The sequence below is a fragment of the Buteo buteo genome, chromosome 19, assembly GCF_964188355.1.
Source record: "Buteo buteo chromosome 19, bButBut1.hap1.1, whole genome shotgun sequence".
Classification (NCBI taxonomy): domain Eukaryota; kingdom Metazoa; phylum Chordata; class Aves; order Accipitriformes; family Accipitridae; genus Buteo; species Buteo buteo.
In genome coordinates this window covers 13,041,835-13,058,150 of record NC_134189.1, presented here as the reverse complement: position 1 = coordinate 13,058,150, position 16,316 = coordinate 13,041,835, and the positions used below count along the sequence as shown (strand labels likewise).

Here is a 16,316-nt window from a genome sequence, read left to right as displayed (position 1 = left end):
AAGAGAGAATGAGCCTTTTGTACCCTTCAGTCTTGACGCAGAAAACTGCCACACACCTCATAACCAAGCCAAGAAAGCCCCACGATCTGTATGGGGACTGGCCTCCTCCATATTACAAGCCACAACATTTTTCCTCCTTCCTAGTCCCATATCAAGGTTAACAACTTTAAAATCAAGATTACTCATCAATAATGCCATCCAAAGTGACTGAGAATCTAGTATATAAGCCTCACACACTTTATCTATGAATTATTATCAGTAATGTTCAGGTTAATGTCCTGAACTTTGAGTCAGAGATCCCATGTTACAGCTCTCTTCTCAGAGTAAGGCCTTATTAACTATTTCCATCAACAAGTTAACTGAACAAGCTGCTTAAAACTTTCATTTTGTAATAAATGAGACTTCTTCCAAACTACAGTGAGCCATGTACCATGCAGTAGCCACTGAAGCTTCATCTTTCAAAGAGGTCCTCCCACCACATAGTTCTTGACCCAATTTTGCTTACCCAGAATACAGATCTCTGCTATGTAATACATGGTATACATCCTTCACATTTTATGTATGACTTCGCATTCGTCCACACTAGGACAACTTGAGATACTAAATGAATCTTGGTACATAATCCATGCCCCTTGTACTGTCTACTTGTCTTCATTTATTGTTCTAGTCAATACCCCCTCTGAGTAAGTCTGCACAATGATTTCACATTTTATAGCAGATGATTGATACAAATATTGATCAGCTCTAGCCAGATTCTACAGCAGTACAAGACAGTATTAAATACACTCTCACTGCCTAGATTATCCCATTAATTCTATTAAGATTCTATTAAGAAAGGCATCAGGCAACATCAAGATGTAAAGAGGTTTAATATCCTTCCAAAATAGGCACATGTCCTGTTGGACCAGAAAGCATATTAATAAAAAACAAATTTGGTTTCATTCTGACTCAACAACATTCACTGACATTATTTCCATTATTATATATCAATTTTACTGGCTTTTTCTACTAATGGATCTCTCTGGTTAGGATTCTCATTTTTCAATATTATAAATAATTAACTCAAGGTCACAGAAACACAGAATGGTTTGGGTTGGAAGGGACCTTTAAAGATCATCCAGTCCAAGCCCCCTGCCATGAGGGTCTGGACAAGATGCTCATGATGGTCTGCACTATCTTACAAACCAAAGAAATCTTCAGTTTCCAAGAACACGCCTTACAGAAAAGCAAGACTGGTGTTTAAGTTCCAATGTACTTGATAGAAGAAGCACTGCTATGCCTTTTAGCTACCCTAGAATTCCCTCCCCCAGCACACCATGACCAGCTGGAATGGGGTGAACAAGTTAGTATTCCTCAATTTACAAAACTGAGTGGACTGAAGGAAAAAAGGTCCCTTACAGAATCAAAGCCTGTATTCATTGCAGTCTGCCCAGTGACTCAAAGCCAAAAAATGTTCGTTTCCCCCTCTCCACATACTCCCATTTCTAGAATGATGGGAAGGTTTAAATTTGAACAGACTGTAAAGCTCAAAGAGCACAGCTATTTCTGAACTAGTCCAAAATCTCTGCATTTTGGCAATATGCCTACAAACAAATCATTACTGAGCTTCTTCTAGTGATAAAAAGAATTCATATCATATATACAGGCCAGATTACTGCCAGAAAATGGAATTGATTTTACTATCTCCTTCCTGCCATTAAACTGCAAAATTAGCATTCAAGGAGAAAAAACTAAAGCTCAGCTTCTTAGACCTTTTCTTGCTAAGGAGGCAAAATGAGGTCCGTTCTCTCTCAACTCCTTCCCGTAACATCCCATTAGAAAGAACAGTAAACTGTGCTTCTTTGAAGCTGGAAATCTATAGTTGGGAGTGCAACACCAGTGCCAGTTTTCATTTGGAAATCTGAAGGAGTCTATTGACCTTCAATTCTTCAGACAATGACTGAAGGGAAAAAAATACCACTTTCTGTTTAGAAGGCATATTGTTGTAAAATTTCCACTGTGACAAGTTCCCTCCTAACTTAGTATTCCCATATTCTCTCTTCTTTGGCTGATTATATCAGAAATTCAAGCATAATTCTAGAACATCACATCATAAGTAAGCATACGCTTTAGGACCTGTTTTCAACTATTTCTAAGGTCTGCTCACAGAACCATACTTTAAAATGAGGAACACATTAGGTAAATAATCTCACTTGCCTAAGACCGTGCAAAAAATGAAAGCCCAGAACAAAACTCTGATACTCCCACTTTCAATGAGGTATGGTGTATCCTGAACCAAGTGCTTCCACAATAATTTTTGCCTTTGTACTTTCTAGATCATTGACCAAAAGAATTTTCACTTGGCTGATGTTTCAGATGTTCTTTTATGTCATCTAATTTACTCAATTTATTTTAAAAGCAGTCTCAAATTTTGACTAAATAATTCTGTGAAGTCTTTAGAGCATTTTAGAGTATCTTTAAATAAAAACCCTCATTCACTTGTAACAAGCAACCTTGTTGCAATCATCAGCTATCATTCTTCTGCTGTACATAAGCAGCAATGTGTAGAATCAGTCTTTCATACAAATCAGACATCATGGCTTCTGTATCCTTACAGTCTAGAGGCTCTGGACACTCAGTTCTATGGAAATGCCAAATAATCCTTCCAATTTTAATCCTACCCCCTTTGCAAATTCATAGAGTGTTAAATCTACCAACAAACATAGTACAGATACATAATGAGATGGAAATTATACAGCAGAAGTATAAACACATCCTGAGTTGAATAATTGTACCAGAGAATAAACTGAATCTGAAGGACAAGTGACAATGGCCAGAAGAAAACAGTTTTACTTGTTCATCCATATACACTTTATTTTGAGAAGTTTTCCAGATTCTTTTGTGGTGACAGTGATAGACAAGAAGGTGAAAGAAAGAGGTAGAAATCAGACTTAATTATACCACTTTGTACAGAGTTCCAGGCAACACACTTCCAGGGACAGACCATCATCTAAAGAAGAATTTCAGAGTGTGCTCTGGTAGGGATAGAAAAGGTTTAATGCCAAAACCAAGACTTAGAGCACCAGAGCAAACAGGAGCAAGAAACCCAAGAGCCCAATTGCACAGTACCCATCAATAAATAAAAGTTTATTTTAACATTAAAATCTCACTCTCTTATAGCAATGGCACAAAAGTTTAAAAAAGTTTACATTAGTACAAGAATTTGTTGCGTGAATACAGTCAAAAAAAGTCAGATCACATAGCCAAAGGCCTTGTTACAGAGAAAACTGCAGTGAAACCTGCTCTAGTAAATGCAGTATACTTCTCTTGTCTACTACAACAGCTTATCCTTCTCACACAGTTCAACAGTTTTTATACACTATTGCTCTCAAATCTGTTAACAGGCACATTGTTTATTAATGCCCTTACTATGGAAAAGCCTGTCAGAAGTCAAGTCACAATGGTAGAAAAAGATTCCAGAAACCCTTTTCCCACTTTTGAGAAAGTTCTGTTCTCTGGACTTCAAGTGGTAAAACTGTAGTTTCCTGAGGTCTGTAGTTTGAGAGTTTGCACATGACTACTACTTGCACAGGTGACAAGCAAGCTTTTGTTCATCACTTCAGACTGCTATTTTGCTAGAAAACATCTTCAATCTGCGTTCATTAGAGTGTGCAAACTGAAACATAAATCAGACTTGAATGAAGCCACCTAAGAAGCTTACTGTGTCGAAAGTGGTCCTCTCCTCCCTCACCCCCATCTCTCTTTACACTGCTTCTGGCACCCCTCTGATCCTTGGGTTAATTAACTGATCCAATACTAATCTGGCAGAAATTACTCACATTTTTGCTAGGTGAGCTTCCTATTAGATAATAAAGTTGGTTCAGATAACCAAGGGATTTAAGGAGCTCAAGCTAGCGCAACAGAAACAAAGGGAGCATCAGCTCCCATTTTACTGAGATCCACTACAGAATACTTCCTGTGGATCATGTGCAAGGCCAAGTTTCTTTTTGACACATACCAGTGGGATGCCAAATCATCTCCAGTCCTCCTTTTTGTAGTGTTCATCTGTTAGAAAGGAGCCTAAGAACCTAGCTAGGCATGGATTAAGGAAAATTAAACTAATGATCACTTCAATAGGCTGCTGTATTCTCAAAACTTCCAGCAGCTTTCAGGACTGCACTTTTAGAAATTTGATAGTCTTCATTGGTTGCATGTATGGTATTTGATGCAGAACCAGAAGTGCACACATTAACCAGTAACACTAGCAACTGCAATATAAGCCTCCTAAACCCCAGAAAGGGCAGAACTCTTCTGTGTTAGGGTTCCTTTTCAGACAGTCATCACTCAGTTACTTGAGGGCCTAACTGACCATGCACATACCTATGTAGTATTAAGTTCTGGAGTTAATGAAGTCCCATGTCTCAAAGCTCAACTGTTTGTGATGCCAATTCACCATCAAGATGTCACTGGTGCCCTATAGCTACCATCACAGGAATTTCCAAAGCATGATGCAGTCTGAATCTGTTCTAATGTTCTTGTTGCTTCCTTCAGCTGCTGACAGATGCTTCCCCACTCTCTTCTTGATCTGTGGCCTGAGAGAACTCTGCCTTGGTACAAACACATCACTGTAACACAGGCAAGATACTTCAGAAAAAGTAAATGTCTTGATTAATACTGAGTTGTGGGATATTATATGACTCAGTACTTATATACAATTCTCTTCTTAAAATGCAAGTTACAAAACATATGTCACTGCATTTACGATACCACTGTTATCCCTCATATAAAACTGAAGTCACAAAGTCTAGCCATGACTTGGCGTTTTTGCTGCTGTTTATCTTGATCTCATCAGATAAATGATTAATAGTGTTTAACATGACATTCAAGTCATTTAATGTTTCTTGGGGCAGCATGCCAGATTCAGTAACTCGAGAGCCTTCAGCATAATGGCCAAGATAGGTTCAAGACTATAATATAAAATTGCTATTTTTCTAATCACAGACCTGTAACATCCTTTTCAGCTAGCAAGACTGCTTTTTTCAGCAACTCCTCTGCACCCATTCTGTCAACTGACCTTTTACCAACTGGTCTTTCATAAGGGGAAAGCAGCAATAGGTGCTGCCATGCCATGCCATTTCTCCTAAAAGCCTGTTGCACATTTTTCAAAATTTCATCAGCTTATGTTCTTTGGATTGTAACTAATTAACTGGAAAAGCACAGCACCTTAAAACTTTCCCTGACTTCCCCTAACTTCTGCACATACCAAGTTATTTTAAAATAACAGCTTTGTCATTTAGAGTTTACATTCTCTCTTAATCTGACAAGCTTGTAAACATAGATACACCACAGTTTCCAAAAGACTAACTACAGTCACCCTCTCAGCAGGGTGTGCAAAGGTGTTTTTACTGTCACAGGACCAAAAAAAGTCTTTCATTAGCGGTGTGCCGAAGACCCTTTCAGCCTATTGGTCAAAATGTTAAGTACTTGAAGGTTCCTGGAGTTCAGTATTTTTCCTTTGTAGGTCACCTTCTTATAAAAGCTGCAATCCATTTAATATAGCACTTGGAAACAGTTTTATACAACTGGTCATGGGTGACTGCTTGCTGGCACTCATTAAAAACAAGCACTGACATTTAACATTGGTTTAGCAAATAGTCCTAGGACAAAGTCACATTTTGGCTTCAGCAACTTTGCTAATACACCCTTATTAGAACTAGCTCCCTCGTTAAGTATCTTCAGATTAAAAGGGTTTGTTGACTCTCTAAGCAGTAGCAACTACTGATTTTCTGTCAATGCCCAGTACCCAACTAGGACCAAAGACCTCAATGCCCACCATGTGCTCCACACTTTGGGGAAAAGCCTGTAGAAATTGCTTCTACTACAGAAGATGCTCATGTGCTGTTTTTTGCTCCTCTGTCATTGTTAATCCTGACAGCAGAAAAAGAAAACAAGCATGCTGGGCTTATGGAAAAAAATGCTCTGTTAAAAAAATAAACTAAGAGAGACTGGAAGCATACTGCTGAACTTAACATAAGAGCAGAGTCAATCTAAAACAGTTAGAGGAAGATGCAAGTTAACCCACCAGTACAACACTATTTCCTCTTATATCACTGCGAAAGGCCGTCAAGTCCCCCATTGCTGCCCAAATCAGGCAGATACGATCTCCAGGAGAACAAAGGCAAAACCTGTGGAATCTAACCCTTGTCCAGGGAAACAGCTGTGCCAGTGAATTATAAAGAAAACCACTCCCTCCCTCTCCTAGTTTCAACACAAAACCAGCTGTCAGGCAGCAAACTCAGCAGAATACCAACACTTCCCCTCTCAAAGAACTAAGACTCTCCAGACAGTTGAACCCAGCTGCAATTCAACAATTACAACTTTCTTGTTAATTCACATGAGAGTTTTCTGGGAGAAAGGGCAGACACAGAGACATGGCCATTTCCCATGTTACCAGCCTTCTGGGCAGAATACTGTCTACTCATGGTTGACTAGGTCACCAGTTTCTGTCTTTTCTGCAGACATTCAAGCTCTAAAAGCCTGTTAATAAACCAGGCACATCAACTGTCAGTGAAGGACACATCAGCATCTGACCAGCTCAAGCCTGTGGAGCCTGGAAACCATCTCCATAGTATATTACATGTCTTTATACTGTTTAAGTGGGAATACTTTGAGATACTCTGCTCTGCGTATCCAAAAACTGCTTTGCCATACAAAAAAAAGGCATACTTGTAGGGAAAGATACTAGATTCAAACACTTTATTCAGTGACTAGCAGTCTTAGTAAAACATGCATTACTTCCAGTGCTTAGAACAGCAAGTGAAGGAGAAATTCAGACGTTAAGATCTTTTGATCTGAAGTAAAATGCGAATTCATATGCTTTCAAAGAAATAACATTCTTTCCCAAGAGTTGCAAAAATGGAGAAATGGAAGAGGTGATAAAGAAGTCCACAGAACAACATACTTTGAACATAATCTGTTTTAAAACAAAAGCAAACATGTTTTAGTGGGACCTCAAATTCTGTTACGCCAAGCCTCTCCCATACACACTCGGAATACACCCTCTACCAACAAAACCTGTAATGCAATGCAGGAAGAAGGCAAATAGAGAAGCAGGTGCCAAGTTTTTAATCTTAACTCCACAGTACCAATAGTAAAATGCTAGATTGAAAATAAAGCTAAATGGTTTGAAACTGAGCAAGAAACTTGCAAGTAAATCTATAAAGGACAAAAATTTAAGGCAATCAGAATTTACGAATATCAGCTCCAGAAAGACTGTTCTTAGCACTGAAATGTCTACCTTTGGCCTTCAAGACTTCATGTAAATCTTTTCCCTCAGATAGCATGCACCATAAAGACAAGTTGACAATTCCATGAATTTACATGCAACCTTCTGTCAATACCAAAACTATTTTTGAAATCTTCTTTTGTAGATAATAAGTACACACTTCTGTAATAGAAAAGGCTTTGAGTAAGTTCTATGATTCAAGTTAAAAGCCTCAAGTTATTTGCTTACCTTCAATTATTCTTAAACTTTTCTTTTGTACCTGAAAATCTGTTACATCCTTCTGCCTCCTCCTTCAAGTCACTTTGGTATTTATGCTCTAGAAAGACTCTTATAGCTTCATGCAGGTATCATGAAATCTGCCAGAGGTCAAGTAAGTTCAACTTGAAGTCAAAACCCATGCTTCCTGAGAAACAATCCAGGTGACTATCTGCCCAAATTTCTTCTGTCCATTCAGATGACTTGGGAGCTACGCATACTTCCCCCCAAATCCTTACTGCAGGTTATCAAACATTTTAGAGCAACAGGTCTCCACTTCATGGGTGCATTTTGGTGCCACATAGGACAACTGCACAACGCAGCTCAACTGCATGAAAGAAATAATTATTCAGGAACATGAAAGCCTAATGACTGGAATAAAGGCAAAGAAAATGGTTCTTTTGTTTACTTCCTGTCACTAACAGGTTAAAGTATATTTAAAAAAAAAAAGTCAAGCACAAGGTTTTTAGGGCTGCATAAAGAGTCCGTTCATTTTGGGGAAGTATCATATCTATTAGAATACATCTATATTATGATATTCAAGAAAGTCAATATGATTAGCTTGTCATAAGTAGAAGCATTTAAAAGCATATTAAATAACCATGGTTGTCCTACCATCAAGACACTACTTCCTTCTCCAACATAGGAATTCCTTGATCATTACCATCAGCTTCAATGTGGTTGCATTTAGCCACTAGAATACTAATGAAGCGGACACGACTTGAGTCCTTTTACAAGGCTATGTTTAGCTTGTGTGCCCAAGTACTATTGCCACCTACAGAAGAACAATAACTTTATACTACTGTTATCTAAACAAGAGCCTCTTCAGAACCCAAGGAAAATCATGCTTTTGAACTAGTAAGTCATCTCTGAGGCAGTAGCACATAGCCAGAAAGTACAGTAGAGCAAAAAAGTGAATCCTAGCTGACATTTGAGCAACAGCTGTGCTGAGGCTTATACAAGACAGAGGAAGATATATAGCATAATGTTTTTTCCAGATTATTTAGAACACTGCAAGTATGTCACATAATAAAGGCCATTTGGCAAGCTAATATTGGTACTTTTGACAGCAGAGTGTTTTGGGATGATCCATTTGAAGCATCAATTATTCAACCTTTTAAGAACAAAATTTAAAGATATCACAGTATTAAAAACAAGAAATCACAGAGGACAGGAATAAAACTTTACACTGAAAAAAAGTAAAAAAATCAAGAGGCCATATAAGGCAGAGAAAGTGAAGCAGTTCAAGACAGAACAGCAAGGCCCAAATGGCAAAAACAAATTTCTGTGGCAGCACTTTAAGAGACTGGGAAAGAGAGAAGACATCAAATACAAGAAAGCTAAATGTTTGTAGTGAGCAAAAACAAAAGAAACACATACTTTTGTCATAGGGATGAAAGCAAACAAAAAAACCAAAAAGGACTAACACATGCTAAGAATGCCTGAAAAAGCAGAAGAGAGAATGAAAGTACTTTAACCATTTTATTTCCAAAATTCTAAAATGAAACACTTCAACTCATCCAAATAATTTCTATTTAGCTAAGCAAATGTACAGAAAGAATTACAGAACATAAGCAGTTACAGGCTTTTACTTTGGGCTATTCCATCTGCAGGTAACAGGTAACTCTCATTATTCAACTAGGAAAGTTAGAAAAGAATGAAAACAGCCTTCAAAAAAAGATGTTCCCAAACACACAGTCAGATAAACATATTTATGTTCAAAATATCTGCTAGTACAACTCAACTTTTCTTTTTGTAACCTTAGCAAATTCAGCTATTGGCTAAGACTTTGCACCTTCTACACATGGTTTACCACCTTCCACATAATGCAAAGAAAAAGACTCTGGGCATTTCCCGTTATCATGATACTGAGAATGTCCTATAGAAGTTAGAGCAGTGTACAGCTCACAGTGCACTGGCTTGGCTTATTAGCCATGAATACCTGTTCTGACTTCTCATTACAAGGACACTTGAAACTAAATTCTATAAAGGTACTAACTAATCAAGTTAAGACAGCCTGATATGGGTTCTCATGTCAGCTGAACCATGACAGTGCTCCATGCACACACCCAGAATCTGTGGCAAATGCAATTACAGCAACAGCCCAACTCTTCTGCATAGAAGGCTACATTAAGTAGCATCAGCACATTCTTGCTGCTGGCTAAAACCACACAGTTGCTGTAACTGAGCTGATACAGTAAACTCATTAAGCCATGATAAATTTAATAGTGAGCCTAAGATGAATGTCTCCTCCACTTAACTCTGCTGATAGCCATCTGTATATATCCTGGGAGAAGCATTAATTACATTTCTGAAACTCTCTAACCAGAAGGTACTTTTCTCCAATGCTTGGACATTACCTTCATATAACACCTAATTAAGCTGTGTAACACTTTTCCGCAGGATGTTGTAGCTGCTAAAGTTTACAAAGGCTTATGCACCAAAAATTCAAGAACATTGCCACTGGCTCAGGAAAACCATAAGCCACCAATTTAAAGGCTGGGAGAGTGTCCTAGGGAAGTAACACAACACGCTTCCCCATCCTTGTACTCTTCCTTACGAGTCTGTTACTGGCTGCTGTCCGAGATAGGATATTGCACACTGTGGATGTTTGGCCTAATCCAGTATGGCCATTCTTCCAACAAGAATGCTTGCAAACAGCTTTTTTCTGTCCTAATCTGTTAAATGATAGCAATTAGCCAAGGTTCAGCTTACATTCAGCCAGAGTCAATGTATCTTCTCCTTTCACTTATAATTAATTGGAAGCTACAGAACAAAAATCTTTCGATATGAGCAGCGTCTCAGCAGAGAACAAACAAATTCAAGTCCCATTTCTTTGAGGAGGGGATAAAAAATATAACGCTGCTAAACTTACACTTAGCCCCATCTTCTCACCCAAGTTCCCATACATTCAACTGAATATTTCTGGTATCTTCCTGGGTTTATTACAATTATTTAGCAGGCATAAAGAAGTTGTAGGCTCATGGTTCACATTTCTGGAACTTATAAGTGCTTCAGTGCTTGAAATATCCAAACTCGTTTTTCCTAGTAAACCTAACAGATAACCACAAACTTACATTTTCCTGGTCAGAAGACAGAGGCGGATCCACTAAAAGAAGCCTCTGCTCACAGCTGTCCTCTTCAAAGGGTGCCTGTGTTGTTGCAGTGTCAGACATGTGTCCTTTTCTGAGCCGTAGACCTGGCTCTGGAGAACCAGCATTATCGAGTTCCGTTAGTTCATTCATGAGATGCTGGGAGCCTTCTCAAATATTCTCTTTCCTCTTGGTTCGGTTTGGCTGATTACGTGTTGGCTCTGAAAGACAAACAGTTTGTATAATTGAACTAAAGTTAAAAAGAAGAGCGGAAGTTGGCTGGAAGAAAAGCATGCTTAAAAGCTACCAAACAGCTATGACAACTGCTTCTATATGTGCCCAAACTCCCACAGGATCAATTAGTTATATAGGCTTCCACACTGCTGGACAATGAATTCTCATCTTGTGACCACTTTGTATCCTAACACAAATTAAACACAACTTTGAAAGATAATAGAAAGTGAGCTCCATAAAACAGTAAAATTCACAAAAGCACAGTGATGTTTTTATAGATTATTTTTATGAAGTTGCAAACACTGGGCTGTTAATACTATTTACAGATAAACTGCTTATCACAGGCACTCTGTAATTATCAGCTTTTTGTGAGTATGAAGCTCATACCCAAGCTCAATCATCTGGGCTAGGTTTCACTGAAACTAGGATGCTAAGTACTGGTACAGCTGCTTGGGTAATAGCAAGCAAGCAGAGCTCAAGCAGCAACTAACTTTAGACAGACTGCAAGGAGGGCAGTAGTACACACAGTGATTATGTTTCCCTTGCTTAAATTAACGTGTTCACAATTACTGCTAGCAATGGGTCTGTAACTTTACTTGTGTAAGGAATTAGACCAGACAGATTTAAACACCATTCACTCCATTTACAGCAAAACCAGATAATTCCCCCAGAAAACCATAACCCACGCTTTCTAGTCAGAAAAGCAACTGTATTTTACACTTGTAACACTGCAAAAAGGATTTGGGGTAAATTTAACTCACAATGCTAAAGATTAATTAGATTTGCAGAAAATTACCTAATGACAACCTGTTAATCTGAGCCTTCATCCAAGAGTATTATTGGTTACCTATTTATCTTGTACACCACTGTGTGGTGGTCACTTCAATAGCCAGTCAAGAGGTATCTGTTTGACACTGGTAGCCTTGGGAAGCACAATAGCCAAAGCACTTTGCAATCAGAGAGCCAGAAACCACTAGAATGAATTAGCACTCAGCTGAGACTTCAGATTCACTCTGAATGAGAATCTCTTCATTTTGTGCTAATCACTTGGTGTCATTCTATTACTGTAACATCTAAGTACTTAGATGTGACTAACACATAACATTAAGATAACCCATCTAACAAGTTTTAACTTGCCAGGGTGCATAATTAGATTGGAATTTTAGTGCCCAATAAAAGATGCCGAACTTTGTCATAACGTAGGAAGGAAAATTAAAAATATAAGATGGGATATTGGTATTGGCAATCTTGTAATAAAATGTCACCCCCAAAAAGCCAATAAATAATGTACTCCTTCCTTTCAGGGACTAATCTCATTTACACATGATCACTGCAAGATAATTCTCAGCTCTGACAAATGTGCTACAGTTAATTTTGCTGCAGCAGTTTGTAATACTATAGCCCCTCAGCTGCCTAGCAATCCCCAGAGGAGAGAGCTGCTAATGAGCAGGTAACAGACTTTGCAGAACTAAATGATACCTCAGTTGTCTGAGTTCAGCATGGCACACTGCTTTAATCACCCAAGAAGGTAAGTTTACGATATGACAGCAAAGCAGATGGTATGCCCACCTTCCTGCTAACTCCACTACAGGGTCAGTAACCTCCACCTAAGAAGTAACATCTAAAATGTCCACAGCTGTTTACTTGGTAAACACAGGAGCCACAGGACTATCACCCCATGAGAATTATGCCAAGGGTTAACATTACACAGGAAGACCAATGAAGAAGTTGAGCAAGTGGATTTTAAGACCAAGAACAAATATTTAGAAAGCCACAGAAAAACTGAAATCTTGACTTGTTTTGTCATATTTCAAGCAGCCAATTCACAATTCTATTTTTATGCGAGAAACATGAAGACATCATCACATTGCCATTTGGCAAAACTGATCTAGGGAAGAAAGAAAAGAGTATGCAACAAGAACTACAGTTTGAAATGAAACTTATTGGGCGTCTTAATTTAAAAGACAACTTATAAGAGACTAATTTCAGTACAGTACACTGTACCATTTTGAAGCTGTAGCTAAAACCAAAAAAATGCAAGTAAGCAGAGCAGCTGTTTGTAAACAGTTACAAACACACATACACACACCCCTACCTGATATTCCCCACAACATTTCAAACAGGTACTTAGTTAAAACAGTCATAGTTTCATGGATTGTTCAATTCGCATTAGACATTTAACCAGCAAATTTTACTAGTTTTTCTTTCTACTTGCTTTAAGCAATAGAATTGCCATTGTGTGCTGCATTAACTGCTATATTACCTAAGAGCATGTCCTTACGTCACCTCTATGACACTGTGGGAGCAATGCTCAGAGACACAGTAACAACCAACACAACAATTAACCACATTTGGCCAAGATGTTTGCAAAAGGTTCTTCTAATACAAGAACATATAAGAATGCCAAGAGACTTCTTAAATCGGGCCTTGAAGATTTACTTCACTAGCACCCACTGTCAAGCAATCACTACAGTTAAAAATAAAAGACGCATTTCACCTCCAGCGAGTGAGATTTGCATTCAGCAGTAGAGCTGAACTTTAGAGCTCTGCATAGAAGTCATTGTTTCTTGAAATTACAGTGGCATTGCTCAATGAACTAAGATGTTTCCATGTTGTCCTTCATGCAGGATTCTTTAGTGCTAAATATGCTTGCCCTTCCTGCGCATGCAAAGGTAAGCAAGCCAAAAGATAGACCAAAAGCATCACTACTGGTTTTTACTCATTTTTAAAAACGTACTACAAAAGCCAAAAACACGCGCCTGAATGCAACATGGAGTTGCCAGCAGAAAAGTGCTAATAGCCAGAACTATTTGTTCACAAGTGAAAGAAAGCAGTCTGAGATTATGAACAGGAAAGGCACAGATGGTCTTTAATTTCTGTTACAAAGTTTCTATGACACCACAGTTCAGTGAAGGCTTTGAATGACTAGGATGACCTTTTCCTAAGAAAACAGGAAGTCTAAGTATGGTCAGCAGCATCTGGCCAGAAGTCGATGGTTGAAACACCCTGAAGAGACATATTGCCCCATTCTGTCTTTAAGACTAGGCAGTTCACGAAAACAAAAACTAGAAAATGGAAAGCTATAGAACATTTGAGGTCTTGGAAGAGGTTGTTTTGTGTTTCACTGAGATTATAAGTCCTTTAACTTTTTTGTAGCATGCAACAAACTAAAAGCTTTCATTAAAATTAGATTCCATTTTAAAGAGGAAGTTGCCATGTACAACTTAAAACCTACTTAATGATTGCACATATAGTAAGCATAATAGCATCTAGATCAATCAGTGAGTTCCTGCTGTTTAAAATCATCTGAGAAAAGCATCTACAGAGTTTAGTTCGTTGTTTGGTTTTTTTTTTTTAATACAGAAAACTTCTAAAGGCTAAGTCAGCTCTTAGAAAGGACTTACCAGTTTAATACTATCGTAGTTCTAAACACAGCCTATAAACACAAAATGTAGCACTCCATTAGTCAACTTAATATGCTGCTGCCACCACACAACCTACAATAGCCTAAGTGGTCATCACTCTCAGCTGCTCACTCCATCCCAGTTCAGAAGTCAACCCCACAGCAAGGAGAGTCAGTGCCAGTTTCAGGCTGCAGACAGACACTTGGCATCTTTCTGAAAACAGAATCAGAAGGCAATACCATTTCAGCAGTTCACCACAATTGTGCAACATCAGAAGAGTCAACATCCACAATTACAGCATATTTAGGACACTGCTTCACTCGTCAAGATGACAAAGAGTAGTTACACAAACTGAAGCACCACAGGATGATGCTACTATTCTTTGTGAGATTTCCCCGAATATTCCCTGAATAAGTGACACAGACCTTCTAACCTTCCAGAATTCACCGGGCATGAGGACTGGTTTTCTACCCGAGCTAAACAATGCCACACAGTAGCAAAACAAAGAAAGCACACTAAGGGTAGTGTTTGTAGTTAAATTTAAGAGATCTGTCATTTCCTTTTTAGGATAAAACACAGTCCCAGATGGTCAGACTACCTCCCACTACCCCTAAGCAAAGCAATCTCTCCAGCATTCAACTCTTCTCAGTATGTCAGTATGTTTCTCCTATAAGAGCCACAAGAATGATCCCTTCAAAGGTATTTCATTCTCTCTATAGCTGGTATGTGGAAGAAGAATGAAAACTGCACCTGCCTCCACTCCCCTGTCATAGATTCAACAGCCTTTCTGATAGGCACTTCCCTGTTCAGGAAGGCAACGGCACCCGCTGTATGGATGTTAGCTCCTTCCTTGCTAATCCTCTTCAAAGCATCCATTAAACTAGCATAAGCAATGTATACACACTGGACAAATCTTCATAAGATTATCTCATTCTCCCTAACAGAGCTTAGTTATCAAAAGAAGTTATCAAAGTTATCAAAAGGTCATCATGAAGATTTCAGGCTACATCACTTCTCAGAACATTCATTAATGTTTAATGAAAGGCTTTAGTGCCTGAAAAGTCTTATAAGAGATACTCTCTCAATCTACAAACTTTGCCTTACCTGCGTCCATGTACCATCACAGCTACAACAGCATCACTAGTTGGCTACCTACATCCATGCCAGTAGAATGGCAAAGCTAATTGAACAGTAAGCCACCTATGGGCTGAATAACTTTACCAAATCCAAAGCTGTTTAGACTAGGCCTCAGTAACAAAATAGGCACAACTCTATTTCCAGAACTGTTAGCACAGGTACAAATGGCAAAGCACTTCCAGTACAACCCATGGGCAGATTGTTCATGATAAGAACATGGCTTATATAGAGTGATGGAGGGGATTTTTTGCCTATAAAATAGCTGATTCTGGCTACCTTGACTGAAATAAGGTATATTAAAAAAAAAAATGTAGCTTTCTTGGCACATTGTATTTCTACTACTATCTTCTGGTAGGGAGGTTCTGTCACAAGTAGTCCCTCCCAAATGGCATACTAACACCAACAGTATTCAGTTGGCAAGGTGTTGGATTTTGTGCTTTGGGGGGAAGGCAGTCGTCTTTGATTTTCTGCTTACACAGCACCCTGGTCCATTTACTAGGCAAATTAGGCAAGTACTGGTGCCAATCCAAGGCAGGCGTACACAGTTTGGGTAAGGGGAAGAGGAAGTAGTCAGACAGCAAGCGCTATGTCACATGAGTTAAGACTGCTGTTTGAGTGTCACCCATACAAGTGGCCTAGCTAACCCATGGGTGGTGGGGGGGGGGGTGTCACTAATTAACTATATGGGGCATCCAGTGGTTGGCTGCTTTTTTCATTATGCGTAGAACAAAGCAGAAGAGATAAGAAATGCATACATTTCAAGTAGATTTGTGAGTTGCCCCTAAGTTATAAGGCCACAAGTTAACAAAGCAGCAGTATTGAAAGATTCAAGAGTATAACTTGAAATAAGGGATTTTTATCTTTTTTTTTTTCTTAAGAATCTTTCAATGATTGAGCTGTCTTTTTCAATTAAGGAGTTAAACATCCACA

General features: G+C 38.6%; 1 protein-coding gene across 10 annotated transcripts in view; it reads right to left on the bottom strand.

Moving 5' to 3' along the window:
• ADIPOR2 (adiponectin receptor 2) overlaps nt 1–16,316 on the bottom strand; it is a 45,487-nt gene that overhangs the window by 10,961 nt on the left and 18,210 nt on the right. For 9 of the 10 annotated variants that reach the window (XM_075051132.1, XM_075051139.1, XM_075051130.1 and 6 more), the window contains one exon: nt 10,597–10,832. In XM_075051132.1, coding sequence (XP_074907233.1) covers nt 10,597–10,764 — 168 coding nt within the window. In that variant the 5' untranslated portion in view covers nt 10,765–10,832. Of the gene's footprint in view, nt 1–10,596; nt 10,833–14,249; nt 14,273–16,316 lie in introns of those variants that run through there. The other variant, XM_075051138.1, reaches the window with a different exon arrangement.